Source organism: Pelodiscus sinensis, chromosome 1 (assembly GCF_049634645.1).
Source record: "Pelodiscus sinensis isolate JC-2024 chromosome 1, ASM4963464v1, whole genome shotgun sequence".
Lineage (NCBI taxonomy): Eukaryota > Metazoa > Chordata > Testudines > Trionychidae > Pelodiscus > Pelodiscus sinensis.
The window spans coordinates 214,112,454-214,133,819 of NC_134711.1; the positions used below are offsets into that span (position 1 = coordinate 214,112,454).

Below are 21,366 nucleotides of genomic sequence, written 5' to 3' on the forward strand. Positions count from 1 at the left end.
GCACAGCTATCCCTCATGGTCCAACACAAAACAATGTTTTATCAAGATGATTCTTCTCTAATATCTTTATTGTGCAGCTTGAGGCATTAACTGAATTTTACAGGAACAAACAAAAACAAAAGAGTGTTTAAACAAAAAGTACCCTTTCAGGGTACAGATAAAACACTGCTCTCTGTGTATGGTACAACACTGACTCTTAAGAAGTTTCCTCCTGGATAACAGGGTGTGGGGTTTGAGGTTTTGACTTTTTTTTTTTAACATAGAACTCCCTGGACCTCCTAATTTTGCCTTAAGCCTACATCTAGGTCCATTACCTCTTTTCTATACCTAAAAGATACCTGAGCAAGAAGTCAATTCTGACTGCTGGTGCTTTGATAGAGCACCTACATCTTTCAAATGAACTTTAAACATACCTCTATGAATCTATGAATATGCGATTTTGCTTTTTGGCCTTTAGTAGATGTCCCTGAGACAGAACTGTTTCAAGTCAGCACATATTGTACAAGCTAGTATAAAAAATATTTAGAATTAATTTGTCCCTTTATAAATGCACTCAGTAGGTTTGGGGTGCATGTATTATATTTAGCATGATTCTTAATAAAAAAAGGTCTTTCATCTAAATAAATACAAAAGAAATTATTCCGCAAAATGCTGTAGAAAAGGAAATGACCTGTAACATCATGTGAGAATCAACAAATCTGAACTCTGTCAGACCACCGGGGGAAGCAAATTTCAGAGTGAAGGGTCCTGTAGTATAAACACCCCTAAATATAATCCAGCTCCAGATCTCTGCTGCTGTGAATGAACACATGGAGAGAGAACAAAAGAGAAAGAAAGATCTTCTCAAATATTGATGATCCAAGCCACATATTTAACCTGCAGCTTGATTTGCATTTGAAGTGAATTGAAGCCACTGCAGCTGGTGGGCAGTTGTGTTTTGGACCAGCTATACATTCAGCATGATCTTCATGGGCTTCATACACTGCGATAATCTAATTTAGAAATCATCCACAGGCATGGGAACTATGGGTATGGGGAGTGCTGCAGCACTCCCAGTTGTGAGTGGAACTGCCTTCCCAGGCTCCACACCTGGCCCTGTACCTTCAGTCCCTGCTTCTGGCCCCATGCCTGGGGTTCTGCTCCCAGCCCTGCACACAGGGCTGCAGCTGCCATCAAATCTGCACCCAGGGCTCTGTTCTCATTCCCACATGTGGTAGGGTTGCCAGATGGTTTCAACAAAAATACCAGACACACTTGACATTACATCACAATCGACACTACATCTTATTTAGAAAATACCAGACATTTATATTTTCGCAATAGAAAATATATGTTTCCCGAACAGAAAACTCGAATACTGGACTGTCCGGTCCAAACAGGACACCTGGAAACCCTTCATGAGGGGCCACCTGGGGCTCTGCGTGTGGGGTCCTCGCTGCCATAGGCCCCATATCCAGGGCTCTGTTCACAGCCCTGCACCTGTAATCCACACACAAGGTCCCAGCTACCACCAGCCCCACACCTGGACCTCTGCTTCTGGCCCCACATGTGGGGTACCAGCCTTAGCCCCCTTAATCCTGTCTGTGTTGCCCACCCTCACACCTACCCAGAGCCATGGCCCCACTCTTGGCCCTAGTTCTGGGGGATAGGGGCAATGGGTATGGACAGGACTAAGGGGTGTGAGCACCACTGGCTTTTAGTAGCCCCACTGTAAAAAGCATTCCAGCACCACTGGAAGTCACAGATGTATGGTTTACTGAGTCAGGTTCTGGATCTAATAGGAAGGATTGCAAGAGTTTCACAAGACAGATTTTAAAAAGTGCTTTTGGGAACAAGCACCTGCTCACATCTAGAAACATTTTCCAAACTGCAGACCACTAAGCAAAATGTGGACAATGCACCTTAAGCTAAGGAATAGGATAATCAGAACCTGGAGATCCTTTATCCTACTATCAATTCTTACTGGTTTGGATTACATATCAGCTAACTCACTTGCATCAAAGTCCACAGCCCAACCGGATATTAAGAAAGATGCCATACAATCTGTGATGGGGTGCGGTCACAGAAGACCTCTTGGGGTTGCTATCCGGTGTGCTGATAAAGCCACTGACACCTTCTTGTTCTGTGGGACTCCTCCCCACCCTGTCCAGCTGGGCCAGCTCACCTGGTCTTCCCTAGCCAAGGCACAGAGCTGAGATCACTGACCTCACAGAAGAGCAAATCAGACACTGAATCACTTCAGATCTGAGGAGAATGCAGTTTTGGGCACGGCATCCAGGAAAGCAACCTCAAATGGGACCAGAATCCCAAACAAATCATTCAGGTTAGCCCTCTTAACAGTGAAAGGAGGATGTACACAAAGATTACTCCCCCAGATATTTCAGCTAAACCTCCAAGCCCCGTACCCGGGAAGATCTTTCCCCCCTGAGGTCTTTGGTTATCCTCTCGGGTGTGACATGCCAAACAAAGATCAAGAGTCTGAAAACTTTGCATTTTAAATAGCCTTTCTTTTGGGCAGGAATTATTTGTTTCTACATTCTCCCCTTTCATTGAAAATTATCTGGTCAGACCCTACCAGTTGGAATGGTCACATGCTTTACTAAGATCAACCACTGCTTTGACTTAAAGGATAAAGGAAGCTGTTTACAGGTGATCACCTGGACACTGAGGTGTACCAGCACTGGAAACATCCTTGATGGCTTTCATTTGCACATTTAAAACCATAAACCATTTCCTGACCCATATCTCTAACTTTACACATAAGAGTGATATACACACCAAATTAGGATATACAGATGCAGCAGATTGAGGCACTAGATTGATAGGCTACATGAGGTATTTTGTCCAAAGCATCTTCAAGTTATGTATATTTGTGTCCATAAGTCAATTTCATAAAGCGTGGAGGAAAGGGGGGAGGAGGAGAGGAACCATCACAATCTGGATCTGCAACAACAGGACATATGATTGCAGATCATTCATCTATTGACCCAAATAGATTTACAATCTGACTCCAGCAGTCTCAGTCATGAATTTAATAGGAAAAGTAGCAGAAAGAACATATATGTAATCCTATGTGAAACTGATCTCAGGGTAGATGAATGTAGCTCAAAAAGCATCATCAGGATCTTAGGGTACATCTAGACTACATGCCTCTGGTGCCAGAGGCATGTAGATTAGGCTACCAGGCATAGGAAAATGAAGCGGCGATTTAAATAATTGCCGCTTCATTTAAATTTACATGGCTGCCGTGCTGAGCCGATCAGCTGTTTGTCGGCTCAACGCGGTAGTCTGTATGCTCCGCGGTTGACATCAAAGGCATTTGTCGACCACCCAGGTATGCCTCCTGGGATGAGGTTTACCTGGGTGGTCAACAAATGCCTTTGATGTCGACACCCGCGCGTCCAGACTACCGTGCTGAGCCGACAAACAGCTGATCGGCTCAGCGTGGCAGCCATGTAAATTTAAATGAAGCGGCGATTATTTAAATCGCCGCTTCATTTTCCTATGCCTGGCAGCCTAATCTATATGCCTCTGGCGCCAGAGGCATGTAGTCTAGATGTACCCTTAGAGAGAAAAGAAGAGAACGAGACTAGGTTAGCACCTTCTATGTCAGTGAATGTATGCTGGGAGGCAAAAAAGACCTGATGGTTAATGCTTCAATGAAATAAGAGATTTAGCATGGACATCTCAGCTTTAGCCATCTAGAAGAGGAAAAACTTAAGCATGGTGATGAGTGTAGTTCTGTTCTGTATTGTGTCCAAGCTCAAAGCAAAATTGAAAGGGAGCAGGAAAAGCTGAGGACTCCAGAAAGCAACACATTTGCTTTACCACACCCTCCTTAATAAACTTTTTAAAACAAAGATTAGAAGCAGTGAGCTTCAAGTTCATGATTTTAAATACATGAGCATCAAGAAATCTACAGTTGAGAGTAACTAACAGCTTATATTCCAAAAGAAGTCTGTAAGATTTCGGCAAGAAATTGTAGTTTCCTAGTACAGGCTGTCCCCCGGTTACGTACAAGATAGGGACTGTAGGTTTGTTCTTAAGTTGAATCTGTACGTAAGTCGGAACTGGCATCCAGATTCAGCCACTGCTGAAACTGACCAGCGGCTGACTACAGGAAGCCCGAGGCAGAGTTGCTCTGCCCCGGGCTTCCTGGAATCAGCCGCTGATCAGTTTCAACAGGCTGAATCTGGACGCCAGTTCTTACATACAGATTCAACTTAAGAACCCCAGGCGTCCCCAAGTCAGCTGCTGCTGAAACTGATCAGCGGCTGATTCCAGGAAGCCCGGGGCAGAGCAACTCTGTCTCGGGCTTCCTGTAGTCAGCGCTGGTCAGTTTCAGCAGCGGCTGAATCAGGACACCTGGGGCAGAGCAGCTTGGGTGCTGCTGGGCTGCTCCAGTAGCGCCGCTCCTCGGCACTACTGGACCAACCCAGCAGCACCCAAGCTGCTCTGCCCCAGGCGTCCTGATTCAGCCGCTGCTGAAACTGACCAGCAGTGGCTGAATCAGGACGCCTGGGGCAGAGCAGCTGGGGTGCTGCCGGGTTGGTCCAGTAGCGCCCAGAGCGGCGCTACGGGACCAACCGGCAGCGCCCCAGCTGCTGTACCACAGGCGTCCGGAGCAAAGCCTCTGAGGACGCCCGCAGCAGGACAGCCGTGACGCGTCTGGGCTGTCCGCTGCCCGTGTGCTCCGCAGCTTTGATCCATGTCTCCCTGGTCTGCTGGTCTCCAGCAGACCAGGGAGACGCAGAGCAAACCCCGTTCGTAACTGCGAATTCGACATAAGTCGGATCCTCGTAACTCAGGGACTGCCTGTAAAAGAAAGCAAACTAGAAGATGCATTACACTCATCCCTTCCAGACACAGATCTGCCATTCTGAAAAAATTCAGTTCATTCTGAATCCAATCAGTTCTCTCAGTAAAGTAGATGGGAAATTCCTTGCTGGTTCTATGTATCCCAGCAGAAGAAAATGAGATTAATAAATCTACCCAACAGTAACATCTGTGCCACTGAACAGATGCAATAGAGAAAAGTAAAGTTAGTTGTCTCTACTACAGCCACACCATAGGAATTTTAAAACTCTATGTTGTAGTCAATCTAACTTGTAGCTTGATTTCTGTTATTGACATTCAATCATCCACCCTATGCAATTCACTGACTACAGGTCATCTGTGTACAAAAGTGATTTATGAAGATAAAAAAAGCTGCCGTGAGGGCAGGGCACTGGACTTTATGATCTCTCAAGGTCCCTTCCAGTTCTAGTATTCTATGATTCTAAGCTACCATATCAGTGGTTAAATATAGATCATTGTATTGTCCTACCATGCCATCAACAAACTGTTATGCTAGCAGCCCATGTAGTTTTCTAAAGAAAAATATAAAGTCCGATTGTGTTCACGGGATACCATTGGACAGATTATTGAACAGGTTGTGTTGATCAAAGCATAAGAAGACTATATCAACAAGACAATATGGGTATGACTACACTGCGGCGCTATTTTGGGATACTTCCGGTATTCCAAAATAGCTATTCCGCGTCTTTGAAACAAGTCTGTTATTTCGAAATATAACGGGCTCACTATTTTGACGTCCCTGGAAACCTCGTTCCAGGAGGATTAAGGGACATTTTGGAATAGCATTTTATTTCAAAATTTGAAATAAGAAATTGTGAAATTAACTTGAAATAAAATAACTACAATTTGTGTAGCTCAAATTGCATAGCTTATTTTTGAGCTAAGGGTGCCGTGTAGATGCACCCTATGTGTATATAACTTTACTCATCTGTGTGTTCACAGGAAAGAGACACTAGAAAGGAAAACTTCATTCCATATTATGGTTGCACACAACAATTCTCCTTCCCCACTAAAAAAATTTGAAAGTTCCCTTTTTTAAAAAAATGAAAAAGAAGCTGTCAGTAGGTCTGTTGAATTTACTGAATTACGGCAGCCTCCTTTACATTATATTCTCTCTATATTCTAAATAAAATGCACCTCTGCGTTTTAAGGGAACTCTGATTAAATCCCATGAGTCTACACATTTTTATAGCTGATTGCCATGTTTCTATTTGTATTTCCAGCTAATTACTTCCCTTGTCAGGAAAATATTCTCTGATATCCCAAGATGCATTGCAAGCACTTTGATTTCTTTCAGTTTACATCTCACAAAGGCTGGTGCAGAAAATTTAACTTAAATTGGCTGTTGTTATAAGAGTAAGAAACTGGAAATAATCTCTGGGCAGTCAGCAGGTTTTTACTTTGTGTACATAATCCTCGTTGCCATGGTAAAGTTTAATTGAACAGCCCCATAGTTTAATTGGTTTATTTTAAATTGAGGCATTTTTCATAGAATAGCACAGGATCCTAGTGAACATAAGCGAGACAAATGTCTTTTAAAATGTTCCAATGAGTCACATTGCTGCTAGTAACTAGATTAGCGTGGGTACAGTTAAAGTATTTATTTGCTCATATTTCATCTCATACATGCATAATATACTCAGAAAGTGTGTCCTCTTAATACTACAATTGAGAATTCAACATTTTGAATGTAATTAAGTAGTACTTTATTGTAGAGAAGGTCATTTAAAATGGGGCCACATATAAATGACAATTGAAGTTCTGTAGCCTTTCATTAGCATTCTGAGGATCCCTCAATAAAACAAAATTCAATGCTGTTCTACAGTAATGCTCCAAGCTATTACAGTGTAGAATACAATTGCATTTTCATAGATCACTATCTGTTCCTTTGTTGGCTCCACTATCAATTTTTGCTTCTAGTAGATTATCAACAATCAAGTTCTCCTCAATATGTGTGCCCTTAAAATTATTTTAAGGACTATTTGCAAAGTCATCCTAAATACCATATTTTTTTGCAAAGTGTACAATACATTAAGTAATGGATTCAGATCCCACACATACAAGAAATGAATTTCTGTACTGGCTGGACTGTATTATAAAAGCAGGGAGGGCAAAGTGCAGCCCACGGGTCGGATCCAGGCCATCACCACTGTCCTGCAGCCCAGCAGGAGCCTCCAGCAGACACTGAATTGTAGCATTAAGAGGGCACACTTTATGAGTATGTAACATATGTATAAGATCAGAGCCGAGCAAACAAATACTTTAACTGTACCCTCACTAATTTAGTCACTAAAGCAATGTGCATCACAGCACGATTTTGGAAAAGGCGGTGGGACAGAGGTCACAAAATGAAGCAGGGTGGCCAATAAGCAGCCTGTGGGCTGGGCACAATTCGCCAGAGTTAGCCCCTATAGGGCTGCCACCACTCTATTTACATGTATGTCCACAGGTACAGCTGCTTACAGCTCCCAATGGCTGCAAATCACCAGTCCCGGCCAGTGGGAACTGCAGGAAGTGATGTACCAATTGCACCGCTTCCCACAGCTCCCAATTTCTGGGAACTGTGATCCGTAGCCAAGTGGAGCTGCGAGCAGCCGTATCTCCAGCTGGGCAGGTAAATAAAGTGTTGATGGCCTGCCAGGAGCTAAGCCTGCTGGACCTCTTTAAGATTATTGCCCACACGCGAAATAGAACCTGAACGCTGAGGCCACGGCCCCAGAATGAATGGCTTCACTATGCTATCAAAAAAATTAGGGAAATAGATAAACAATCCTAGCTGTCAGCATATGCTTTTCTGAAACAACATTTTTTGCTGAATACCTGCCATTAATATTTATATAACTTTTCATAACCTAAAAGGACAGGTCTACTTTCTAGACTAGTTTATTTTCCCACTTAACTCTTTCTGAAGGGCATTGGTCTTCCCTGACCTTATTTTTAGTTTAGTTAGAATATGCTTATCCCAAATGCCGATGTCACTTTATTATTTGCTTAAAAAAGGATTTTCCTAGTCAATATTCAGTTCACCACATCTCATGTGTTTTATAAATAAATCACCCATTTCTGAGAGTGATGGACTAGTGTTAATTTGTGTCACCTCTTGTAAAATGTTTGATTAATCTAACAGTCACTTTCCTTTCAAAAACATTCTAACATTGTTTCTAAGCAGACCATTGACACTTAGGTTGCTCTATAATTTTTTCTGTTTCCTCCTAATTATTCAGCTGCCCTTTAAGCATTAATTTATGTTCTCATCTTGTTGTTTGTCTTTTACTCCAACTTCCCTTCCCACTGGAACAATTCTGTCTCCCAAGAAATCATTTGAGGGAGCAGGTGCAAACGCTATGAACCAAAAGCAAATTCTCAGGCAGGCTGAGAGATAGCATACTTTCCTGCTACAGCACAGTATTCATTTTAAATATCAGTGGCAAGAAAAGGGTATAAATATTGGAATTGCCATGCCATACCCAAAGAGTTGTCTATCTAGTCTGTCCTGTTTCTGATTGTGTTCAGTACCACACACTTCAGAGGAAGGTGCAAGAAACCTCACAATTACACATCTGCCTGCCTCAAATGTATGGATTTATATTTATTAATAGTTAAATTGCATGGCTTTTTTTCATTAGAGAAATACATCTCTAACCCTGTTTGGAATTCTACTAAGCATTTTGGTCTCTACTGTATCTATGTCAGTGAGTTACACGTTAATTACATAGGTTATAAATACAAGCTACTACTTTTTCTCATTGTTATATTTGTTGCCTTTTAGTTTCACTGAATAACCCTGTTCACGTAGAAAGGATGAGAAGAAGCTTGCGAAGGACTTACTGTAGCATTTTTTATTTTGCATACAGTAGCCTACTTTCAAGTGGTTACATTTATCCAGTCATAAATCAATTCCTGATGAAATTTAGCCTTTTTTTTTCTTTCAAATTGTTAGAGAAGAGTAAACACACTCTGAGTTGGGGCTATACGGTGATGATAAAAAAGAGTGTGAAATAATTAATTAATCTGATTCATCCTGTTTGTCAAATACAAGTGTTATTAACTGCCTGTAAGAACTGAAAGAATGACATATAAGCAACACCAAAATTACGAATTATTTGAAATTTAATAAACTATACCAGAATGTGTAATATGCAATCTATATAAAACTGGGGGGAGGGAATGTTAAATTTCCCTACCGTAGTTTTCTGTTTGCATCCCTTACGCTCACTTTGCAGCAACAATATTAAAGTGGCTGCTTCCAAAAGCAAGGTAAGGCTACATTAATCGTTGCTACCTCCTCTGCCAATTTGCAAACTGTCCAAATACAAATTGTAACTGGTTACTGCATTAGCTCAATGTGGTTGTTCTCTGGCAGAAACTGTTGCAGGACTGCAATCAGTCAGTGCGCAGGAGGCCAACATAAAATTATAATTATAGGTACATAAGGTAGCTGCTGCTGCTGCTTCAAACATTCATGGTGAATCTTCTCTGAGACTGTCCTGAGAGGTGACTTACACTACAGTAGCTCTTCCAAGAACATGGTGGGGTAACAACCACAAGACCTTCACCATATTCTTCTGTCCCTTAGCTATCTTTGAGAACCTTCTGATGGAACAAACTTTGGAGGGATACTGTGAAAAGATCAGCTGATATGGAGGCATATCCAGACAAACTGATTAGTCTGCTTGTGAGCCTCTCTTCTGCATCTGTATGAATTTTTAGTTCTTAATAACAAGGGTGTATGACCGGCATGCCATTAATAATATCAATGATTATTTGCTGTCATGATGACATTACTGGAAAGTTGTTGAAAGTGTATGTTGCAAGAAAGGTGGAAAATCTTTTAGAAGAGATGACCCAACTTGCTGTTGTAGAAACTATCCAGAAAGATAATAAGCAGCAATATAATTACATGAAATCCACCAAAGGAAGAAAGTTCACATAAAACACACAGTCTAACTTATCACTTAGCAGCAAAATGGTCCACCTGGGTATAGAGGTATATTGAGAAACAGATGAATTGTGTGCATTTTGGTGCATTACGAGTTCATGAATGACATGAAACTACTGACAGGATATTTGTTTACGGGCACAGATAACATTAGACAACAGTTTTACCATCCCACAACTGAGCTAGGCAATAAAAGCAAAGGACAAGCCAAAATTCACAAAAGGGATAACATTACGTTTCTCAGGAAAGAGAACTGTGATCTTCAGATACAGCTGGGAGAAGTAAAGGAGAATACGATGCTTGAAAATGTCTGACTCACCTGTGAAAAATGGCATTAGGCAAGGATAGTAACAAAGTACGCTGCAGGATATTTCAACTGATGTAGCCATGGGGGTGCCCCAATGTAGCAAGACAAAGAAATGCCTTCAGCACTGATATTTATCTAGTGTAAATCAAGGGGTAGAGTTAGGATGCACTTACTTAGCAATCTAAGTGCATCCTTGAAGACACCAGTGAATAAGAGCATAGTGCAAGTTAAACAAGTTGAGATCCTTTTGAGATTTCATCTGGGACTAACATAACTGAGTACAGTACATGTTACTGGAGCATCTCAGTGCAATCCTACACAATCATTATTATTGAGGTTTTTAAGTCCCAACTTGACAAAGCCCTAACTGGGATGATTTAGTTGGGACTGGTCCTGCTGTTAGCAGGGATTAGACTCAATAACTTCCTAAGCCAGGGGTGGACAAAAGGGCCTCTGTGGGCTGCATCTGGCCTGCTAAGCAGGTTGATCTAGCCTGCAGAAGTCCTGCTGCTCTCCAGCCCCCAGGCCAATCAGGGCCTAGGGTCGGGGGAGCACACGGCGCTTAGAGTCAACCCTGGCAGTTAACTCTAAGCACTGTGCACCGGAGGACAGGAAGCGAGAGACTTCGTGCTCCCCCTGCACCCAGGCCAATCATGACCTGGGGGTGGGGGAGAAGTGTGCAAAGTCTCTGCCCACCCTGCCTCTGCCCTGCCAGGTGTGAGCAGCACTTAGAAGTGCCGTACACTCCTTGAAGGATGGGGGCAGGGCGGGAGAAGACTTCACACGCTCCCCCAGCCCCTGATTGACCTGGGGGAAGGGTAGGAGTGGGCGAAGTCTGCTCCCATCAACAAGGACGCAGGCACCTAAAGGGAACCACCAGTTGTTCGGAGAAGCTGGAGGTTCTCTTGAGGGGCGGGGAGCATGGGCACAAAGACTTCAAGCGTTCCCCCACTCACAGACCATTCTGGGTCTGTGGGCGGGGAAGCACAGAAGTGTCCTGGCCCCGCCCCTTCTACTTGATGCCCTGACCCTTCTGGAGTGGCCCGGATCCACTGCAAAAATTTCTCAAGTAGCCCCCGGTTAAAAATTATTACCCACCCCTGTCCTAAGGTCTCTTCCAACCCTATGATTCTATGGTTCTAATCTTGATTTTCTAATCATGGGTCTTTGTTGAGCAGACCATAGAAGAGGTGCCCAACTCCATGTTGGTTTTCTGGTGTGATCAAATGCTGGTCTGAATTAAAATGGAGGCCAAACATTTCCACTTGTGATCTATAAAACTTTGGCACAATTTGTTCCATATATATGTTTACAATGCAGAATCATGTTTTACATGGCTTCCTCCTGAAACCCTGTGTTCAGTTCACACCCATTAATGAACCTCACCTAAAATTGAATTGTAAAAATTTCAAATTATGGGGCATAATATATTGTGTACAAAAAATGTATGGAAAACAAACTAGCAATGGCATTATATATACATGCTGGTAGCTATTTTATATGGAATGGAGAATCCTGCATTATGTGAAAGCTGCGAAGAGTCCTGTGGCTCCTTATAGACTGATTGAAGTGTTGGAGCATAAGCTTTTCTGCATCTGACGAAGTGGGTCTTTGCCCACGAAAGCTTATGCTCCAACACTTCAGTTAGTCTATAAGGTGCCACAGGACTCCTTGCCGCTTTTGCAGATTCAGACTAACATGGCTACTCCTCTGATACTGCATTATGTGGTTTGTGTTTTAGGATTAATATGCAGGATTAACATGATATGATTGCAATGCCCCTGAAACCTTTACTAAAATGAGTTATTTATATCATGAGGCTATTGCAAATGAACACAATTTTTTTTTAAAAAGGAGCAAGTGAAGTTCTTCCTACTAGAATTTTAGTTAACAGAAATGATCTAATTCAATGAAAGTTTATTTTCAAGTTGGCACAGGATGACCATTTTGCATTCTGTAAAAAGGAGGAAGTGAACTGATAATCACTTCTCAAAGTATTTAAATTAAAGGCTTTTGTGTCAATTCTGCAAAGTGTTGACAGGCAGTAGAAGCTACCACTTTAGTTCAATGCACAACTGCAGTCCCATATTCGAAAGAAAGAACGAAATCTTCTTAGGTGAAAAGCATGAACACATTGTAGTATCAGGGGTGTTGTAACCATTTTTAAAGTGATTGAAAAGATGCATCTGGTGTCTGTTGTTACTTCTTTAAGCCAGGCAGTGACACAGCACTGTTAGATCCAGAACCACTGCTGAGTACTTATGCCAGAAAGCCTTTGAATTGACACCACTTAACTACCTTTCATTTCATATAGAGCTGCTATCAGATTTTCTTTCCCCTCTAATTTTATAACTACAATATGTTTAAATAGGTCCTGCTGTTAAACAGATACATACATCTGACATTTAACGTAAGTAATGCAACTACAAGTTACACCTCCCTAAGCCGGGAATCTCTGGTCTGGTCGGACCAGGGATGTTCCCAGGCAAGAGAGCCCTGGTGGCTGGGAGTCAGGCAGCAGGAGAGCTGGCGGCTGGGAGCCCTTGGGAGCCCAGTGGAGAGGGGGTCTTGCAGCAGACTGCCAGGGGAGCTGGAGCCGCACAAGGAGGGGGACCAGCGGGGAGTCAGGGCTGGGGTTGAGCGGCAGCCCAGCAGAGGAGATGGGGTTATGTGGCAGGTGAGCAGGGGGGGGGGGCATGTGAATTGGGAAGCTAGGGCATGTGGCAACCTGGCAGGAGGCTGGAGCCATGCACGCCAGGGAGCTGGAGCTAAAGCTAGAGCTGTGCAGCAGCCTGGTAGGGGAGCCAGATCCAGGGCCATGACAGTGTAGTAGAGGGACAAGGCTGTGGCAGCCTGGCCAGGATGGGAGTGGGACAGCAGCCTAGCAGAGGAGCTGGTCCTGGGCTGCACAGCAGCTCACTGAGCTGGGACCATCAGCAGGCAGCCTGGCTGGGGCCGTTAACAGGGTGAAGCACCCAGAGATGAAAGCGGAGCCAGCGGCAGACTAGAAAGCCAGCAGCAGGAGACCTCCCCAGGTCCAACAAATTCATTCATTGAGGACCGGTCGGGTCCCAAGAGTGCTGGACCAGGGAGGTCCAACCTGTAAATGCAATTGGTGTGGCAATGGATGTACTCTTTCATTTGCTTATGCAGAACCCATGTGCAGATATGAATCGCTATAGTTCCTCCAATGTAATGTAATTCATTAATCTGTATGCATATATAAACCTCAAAGACAACAGGACATGTGCTATCTTGCTGATCTCCTTTGTTTTTCCATGGGCATAGCTGTCAAGCATCCGTTACGCTCTTTTGTTCCTAGAATCCAGAGGTCAAACTGAAGGAGAGGAAATTACTGCCTTCATCTGAAATTAATTTCGTTCTAGTGAGAGGTGCCTGTTTGACAGCCATTAAGACTGACATTTTCTACTTAAACCACTGACAGATGCCACAAGGACAGCTTCAGTAAGAGCACACTGTCCCCATCGCTGTGCCTTACCAGAGCCAGAAAGGGACCACTGCAAGGGGCAAGGGAGTATATTATCTTTGCCCCACCCCCAGGCATTATACCACATTCATCAGTGAGGCTTGGCCTACATTGCACAACCAGGTCCATGTAAGGCAGCTCATGTCGACCTAATGATTCCAGTGTGTACATTACAGCCTGGTCCTGCCAATGTAAGTGCCCGTCTAAACTGATATCATAACTCCACCTCCATAAGTGCTGTAGCATTTACTATGGTATAGATGCGGCAAAGCAGTGTCCATGTAGGCGCTGCATTACTTACATCGACGGTTAGAGCCATGACACTGACAAGAAAGCCTGGCAGCTAAAGCCTGGCTGCCCTCTCCAAATCCCAGCCGGGAGCTGAGAACCTGAGGGGAACAGCTGGGCTCCCGGTGGGGAGCTTTTCAGTCGGTGGAAGTGCTCATGGTGAGGACTTGCACCACCAACAGAAGCATCAGTTACTGCAGTGGCTGTAAATTGACCTACCACAGGCTGAACTAGGGCTGGAGTGTAGATGTGCCCTGAGATACCAACACCACATTTCACACAGGCCACCAGGGGCATCAGAGAGTTAAAATCATCATTCACAAGTAACCATTGCTGGATTTGAACTGGGTTCAAAACTCATAACTAGATTTTTGAGCTGTTAGTTCTCTGAAAGTAGCTGTTTGTTCCATATATACGTAGTGATAGTGATTTAATGTAATATGCATTACTGCTTCAGAGAGATGATGCATGCTGATCAGAGTACATTTTTAAAGCTAGTGCTATTCTTACTCATCGTTACAAAATGTCTCATACAGTAGGATGTACTGTCATTACACTCATGTAAAGTAGGGGTACTCAGCCAGGGGTATGCATACCACTGGGGGTACACAGAGACTTTCCAGGGAGTACATAAACTCACCTAGATATATGCCTTGTTCTACAACAGTCTACAGAACAAGCACTAGTGAAGTCATTAAAAACCAAAAATTCATTCAGAAAACCTCTTGTTTATACAGTTCTATATTCTATACACTAGACAGTAAGTACAATATTTACATTCCGATTGATTTATTTTATAACTGGTAGACTTACGCGGCCTGGGACCTTCAGGGCAGGAGGCTGGCAGTATATGAAGTGTATGACTCAGGGCACTCAGGACACTGCTTGGGGATGTGGAAGGGGTGCAAGAGGCTCGGAGTAGGGGAAGGAGCAAGAGTTGGGGGGAACGGGGCGAGGAGGAGCTCAGAGCAGAGGGTCCCATCCAGCACAGGCATTTTCTCTCTCCCCAGCCCTCTACGCGGCTGTCTTTGGACATGCCTACCCAGCAGGGCAAAAGTCAAATTAAGCTACACAACTTCAGCTTTGTCAATAGTGTAGCTGAAGTCGAAATAGCTTAATTCAGCTTTGGAGCTGTCTACACAGCAAGAAGTTGAAGGAAGAACATTTTTCCTTCCACTTCCCTTACTCCTCATGAAATGAGGGTTACAGGAGTCAGAGTAAGAAGTCCTCCAGCTCAACATTACTTCGAAATAATGGCTTGCTGTGTAGACTTGCTCTTTATTATTCAGAATAATGTCAGTTATTCCAAAATAAGGCTGCTGTTTCCTTAGGTGGCAATGAACACTAAAAATCTGTGTTCAGTAGCCTGCACTCGCTGTCTAGTGATTTCCAAATTGATTTTAAGATGTTGGTTTTGATTTATAAATCACTAAATGATTTATCTAACAGATTGGGTGTCTGCCAGTGAAATATAACCCCAGGGTGGTTTGCATAAAAGAGTGGGAGTGGCTGGCAGGATGTTCTCATCTAGGGCACTCTGCCTTTGGAACTAAGGCCTGCTCTATATTAGGAAATTAGATTAGTGTAACCATCCCTGACCTGATCTACACTGACGTGATCTACATACTTCCCCTAGCTGAGGAAGCACGTCCTGAGTTTCAGAGACCCACTTAAGATCCCAGACGAGCCCCCACTGGGCGGATTTGAACCGAGGACCTCTAGAGCTTTGTATAGGAGCCTCTACTGTTTACGCTAAAAGCCAGCGGGGCTCTCATGTTCTTATCTGTTGCTGTGGTCTAGGTGCCACTGCATGGGACAGTGAACCACACTAGGTGTGTGGATTACATACACACTACAAAATTTCTCTCACCAATGTAAGTGTCTTACTATACTGTCATAACAACTCCACCTCCATGGGAAATGTAGGGCTTATGTCAATGTAGTTAGGGTAACACAGTGTTTCTCTAGATACTGCATTACTTACAATGACTGTAAGCCAACATTCTTGTCAATTTCATGGCTCCATGCTGAAGCCATGAAATTGACAAGAAAATCCAAGGCTGTTGATGGGCTCCATTTAGAGCCCAGTTGCCTCCTCCCATCCTGGCTCCCCACTTAGGGTGGCAAGAAGCCTGGGGACAACTAGGTTCTTGGAGGTGAGCTGCACAGAGCTGAAAGCCCTGTGTCTCAGCCCCCCCACTTTGGCCCCATTCAGTCAGTGGAAGTGCTACTGGTGAGAACACCATCAGAGACAGAAGGTGGATAATCAACAGTAATTATTGCAGTGGCTGTATGTTTATCTAATTCAGGTTAACTTAAGTTTGAAGTATAGACATGGTCCCTGATGGAGGCTGTTAAACTGACCTAGCCCCTAGTGTAGATAGTACTAGGTTGGCCTAGCTAACATAATAATATTGTTGAAATAATCATAGCAATAGAAGAAACCCTCCCATCAGCACAAGAAGCATCTCCACTAAAGTATTTAAATGGCCAACAGCAGTGGTGTAACCATGCATTTTAAGGGCAGCCAAACCCTATCTTCTTTCTTGTATCTATAAAAATATGCTAATGTTCAGCTTGTTCCTCTGATCCACAAGGAAATGGATGTAGGGAAGGGCTGGGATGTCATATGCAAACATGACTAATTTCGGCTGTTGATGTGGATTTGTGTTGATATGGGGCAAATAGATGGGCTCGCTTATTTTAGAGTGTTTAAAAAAAAGTTAAGGGCATTTAGAATACTGATTGGGTGCTGGTCAGTTACAGTTTGTAAAAATAAAAATAAATAAATAAATAGCTAGTTGTCATTAGGCTAATGGCTCCCAGAGGAACAGAGGGCCGAGTGTTAATTTATTATTTTCATGAGCAGTAAATCACACTAAATACCAAATTATACTGGCCCTAGGTTGTGTATCATAAAAGGCCTTTTTGACTGTTCTAGAATTTTGATCAGAGAATTTCTGCGATATTTTGAAAGGCAGTGAAACAGCATGGGAGCTCAACATATTACAACAGAATTCAAAAACAAACAAAAAGTGCAGACAGACGTGATAATTACCAGTCACATATTAACTTTGAAAATGTGCTATAAATTTACAGAATTAATGAGTGCTGATGCACTTAATATAGCAAGTTAGAGCTCTGTTCTGAGCCACAATAATTAGACCATCATTCTGAGACTATCATCATTCTGGATGTGGAAGAACACAGGAATCAGGCTTAATGGTTATCTTCACTAGCTGGATGCTACTGTTAAAGCAAATGACAGCTATATATGAAGAAGATCCTTTCTAAATTCTTCACTAGGCCTTTGTAAAAATGGTAAAAATTCACAGCACTAAAAGATTCTTTCCAAAAATATACCTGACCCAGTGCGTATGGGAAATAATCTTTGGGAATTTTAGTTACCGCTGGGCAGTCAAATTCAGTAAAGCTAATAGTTACTTAAACACTAAATGACTGTAAAATATTTCTGAAAGAATCCTCTAAATGGAAATACAACAGTACCTCAAATTTCATCTGGGAGAGTGTAAAGGTAAGAAACCAGAAGAAATTATTAATGGCAGCCATTGACTTTTAAAAGCATCTCTGCTGGCTAGTAACTAGAAGCACTAAAACACAGTAAGATACTTAAAGTACTGACATGTCTTCCTGCCTGTACAGTCATGTGATATAGCAGTAAATTTTGGATGGGAAAAAACTCTCAAGTCCAGGGATGAGACCTAATTGACAATACAAGGTTGGACTAGTGTAGGCTAAACTCTCCCATCCTGGGCTGTTTATACACTTTGTTAAACACCATGAAGCCTGTCTAAATTTGTGTACCAGGTTGCCAGGGCCACAACACTATTGAGAATCTATATGCTGAAGCCCTGTGCCCCACACATGCCACCTACCTCCACTATGTCCCCTATGCCTACGAATGAGTTCTTTGTCTGCCTCAGTTTTTGTTCTGGGACAATTCTCCCTTAACTAGATTCATGGCTTTTAGAGCTCCTTGTTAACATTCTGGCTCTTTCACCTGTGTAAGAGTATGGCGCAGGTATGAGCCTACCCCAGATTTTGAAAGGAGCTTAGCTCCCATTATGAACAATTAACAAAATTAGAACCACAGGAACTGCTGAGTGCTGAGGCCTTTTGCAATTTTGGACACTTAATTTAGGTGCCTAAACAGGAGCTGAGTTCTTAAGAAATTCTGACCATCAGTTCTAGGTGTTGAACACTCTGAAAATCCCACTGCTCAAATAACACTTTGTCTCGGCTTTGCAGAAGTAAATTAGACTAATAGCTCTGAACAGAGTAAAGCCAAATGACAGTTCTTCTATTTCTGCTCCATTTATTCTTAGCAAAAAAGTGTTCCAAACTACAATCCAAACCAGAACTCCACCTACTGGGATAGGAAAATCTATTTTAATTCAAGGCAGAGTTAAAAAATAATTATGAAAATTTTTAAAGGGAAAATATGCAAACAACGCTGCTGTTTATAATCTAATCATTCCTTTTAATTTCTATCACAATCTTTTAAACCCAGAGGCAAAAGGCCATGGATCTTAGCTGTGCAAGCACACGGAAATCTAAGAATTAGATTACAAAGCAGATAGGATCAAAGAACTTATTTTCTCTTTAGCAGTATGATGAATGTTATTAGGCAAACTAAAAGGCATCACATGCCAGAGATAGAGCAGATTTGTCAGTCCCAGTCAAAATTGATCTTTTGCATCATTTTTTAAACCTAGGGTGGTTTTGTGAATCATATTTGCTGCAATTCTTTACTGTAAGGGTCTCTTCAATGAAATTGCCTTCAGCAGAACATCAAATAACAAGAAAATTGTATCCTTCAATTATCTGGTTGTTTATCAATATAGATTGAACCTCTCTGGTCCAGCATCACTGGGACCTGACCAGTCCTGAACAAGAGAATTTACTGGACCAGGGAAGGTCTCCAATCACTGGCCCCTAAACCTGTCATCGGCTGCTGGCAGGCTGCCCCAGCAGGCAACCCTGCCTCCTCCTTCCACCTCAACCTGGCTGGGTTGCTTGCCCAGCTACTGCTGGCTCCCTGGGCGGCACAAGCTCCAGCTCCTGCTGCAGGGCTCCATTCCTGTGCTGGGAGCAGCCACGGGGCTGGGGCTCTGACCCTGGCCCTGCGCAGCCCCTGCCCTAGCCCTGCACAGTCAAGAGAAGCTACAGGGCTCTGACCCCAGGGCCCTGAACAGCCGTGGAAAGCCACAGGGCTCCGGTCCTATCCCTGTGCAGCTGGGGGAAACCATGAGGCTCCATCCCCGGGGCCCCATGTAGCTGGGGGGGGGGGGAGCTGCAGGGCTCTGGCACTGCCCTATGAAGCCCCAGCCCAGCCCCACACAGCCAGAGGAAGCCACAGGGCTCCAGTCCCATCCCCATGAAGCTGGGGGAAGCCGCATGGCCCTAACTCCAGCCCCAGCCCAACACAGCCCCAGCTCACCCCTGCACAGCCAGGGGAAGCAGTGGAGCTCTGACCCTGGCCTTGCACTCCTGGGGGCTGCTGGAAGGCTCCAGCCCCAGTCCCGCACTTCCCCCAACTGGGCTGCTGACTCTGATGTCCTCCACCCCCCCTGGCTGGCCTTCCTGCCCTTAGGCTCCCGGACTCCGTGCTCCGGAGCATCTGAGGTCCTGCTGGACCACAGGTGTTGCCAGACCAGAGTCCCGGATTTTGGAGGTACAACCTGTTTCAGAAAAGACTAAGGATATGCAACAGTGAGACACAGCTCAATAAAGATTGGTCAAGGCCATCTCTTTGCGCACAAGCTAGAACAGCTGAGCATTAACACAGTAAAACAGAAGCTGATGCCAACTCAAGGTGCAGAGCAAGAGTGCTAAGTACTAGAGTTATAATACTGAATTAGAGCCCGAGCTAGGTTGTAAAAGCTCATGCAAAATCTGTTCAACCTACTTGATGAAGTAGTCTCTCCCATCTCTGTTTGTCGTCATCTCCCATCCATAGGGAGGGCCCTGGTTCAAGCTCCAGGTTCCTGACGGATGTGGCCAACCGGAAGACTTGTTCCTGTGGCTGCAAATTAGCAAAAAAGAAACAATTTAGAAAACAAAGAAAAAACCATCTGATTTGTCTAATCTCTCAATACTTGCATACCACACCCATCACTGTGGCATCTGAGTATCTTCAGTACCTCTGAAATATTCCCTCAATCTCTGGGTTGCAGAAAGGAGACTTTTTTAGATTTAATTTCAATCATAACTTATTCCTATAAGTTATGAAGGAATGTGATTTGCAGTAATTTATAAGGTCCCATCTGTGAAAGGAACTTGAACCCAGTCCATAGACGCATGTATCTACGCACACATATGATTATTTTTTTCAGCACAATCAAGAGAAAACAAAACAAACAGACAAAAGACAGTCACTGCTAAATCCTCAGTCTGATAAACTCCCAACACTTATGGTTAAATCATAGAATCCTTGTGGCAAACTATGCATGTTCATGCACTAAATGGCACAAGAAGGTATGTAATTCCCAATTCCCATGTGATGCACACTCCTGTTACTATGAATCTATTCTTTGTTTCTTATGTGGTAATAAAGAAAATCCATTATGCTTAGGTAACACGGCTGCATTTCTATCACTATTCATTATGCTTAGGTAAGGGAATGCTGCATCAGTTCTATATGCATTCGTAATTGTATCCATTTATTATCCATTACTTCTCCTCCTTCCAATAGCTTCTTGAAATTCTTTTTTTTTCAGCCAGCTCAGAATTATGGGCACTACACCCAAGTCAAGGCTCTTAAGAGCAAGAACTGAAGCACAGATACCTGAGTGGAATGGGAAGAGATACAGGATCCAAGATACATAGATAGGATCCATTCAAAGACCCTACAGACCCTGCATGAGAGGAGACGATCTGACTTTATTTAGAATTTTATAACAAACATATTTTTTTTAAAAACACCATGAAAACCCAAGTGATTAGCTTTTCCATCCCATATAATTAATTCCTTTATTGAGCCCATGCTGGTATTAACTTTTACTCATGGTATTTGTATGAAACATTGTAAGCAGGGGCACTGTCTGATATTTATCTCTAGAAGATTTACTGGTGTTGCTTGGATCCTTAACTCAAATAAGTTTTGGGTTTTTTTCATTTAAATCATTCCTCTGGGGTGAGGCTGAGGATGAGGAGTTCAGGATGCAGGCTGCCCCAGAAAGACTACCCTAGTCCTTTCTCACCACAGCAGCATGGGGCCAGGTAAGAAGTGCCTGTCCATAGCCACTGCAGCTGCAGCAGGCAAAGCTGGGGGAGGGGTACATGTCCTCTGTCTTGGGGACAAACAGGCACACAAACTTCATTTCAGAGTTTTTGTTTGTGTGCCTGCTTGTACAGCTATCTACATTTCAGAGAGTTTTTGATAGCTGTCCTTCTCTCCACTCTTGCTCCCTGTTGGCCCCATGGGGCTATATGTATCATGGTTCCCACCTCCGGCTCCTTGCAGCT

At 43.4% G+C, this 21,366-nt stretch overlaps 1 protein-coding gene across 3 annotated transcripts in view; it reads right to left on the reverse strand.

The window, feature by feature from the left end:
* The window catches only part of FRMPD4 (FERM and PDZ domain containing 4), a 438,211-nt gene that overhangs the window by 145,161 nt on the left and 271,684 nt on the right, over positions 1–21,366 (reverse strand). For all 3 annotated transcript variants that reach the window (XM_075914867.1, XM_025184488.2, XM_025184490.2), the window contains exon 2: positions 19,808–19,924. In XM_075914867.1, the coding sequence (XP_075770982.1) occupies positions 19,808–19,924 (117 nt within the window). The remainder of the gene's footprint in view (positions 1–19,807; positions 19,925–21,366) is intronic.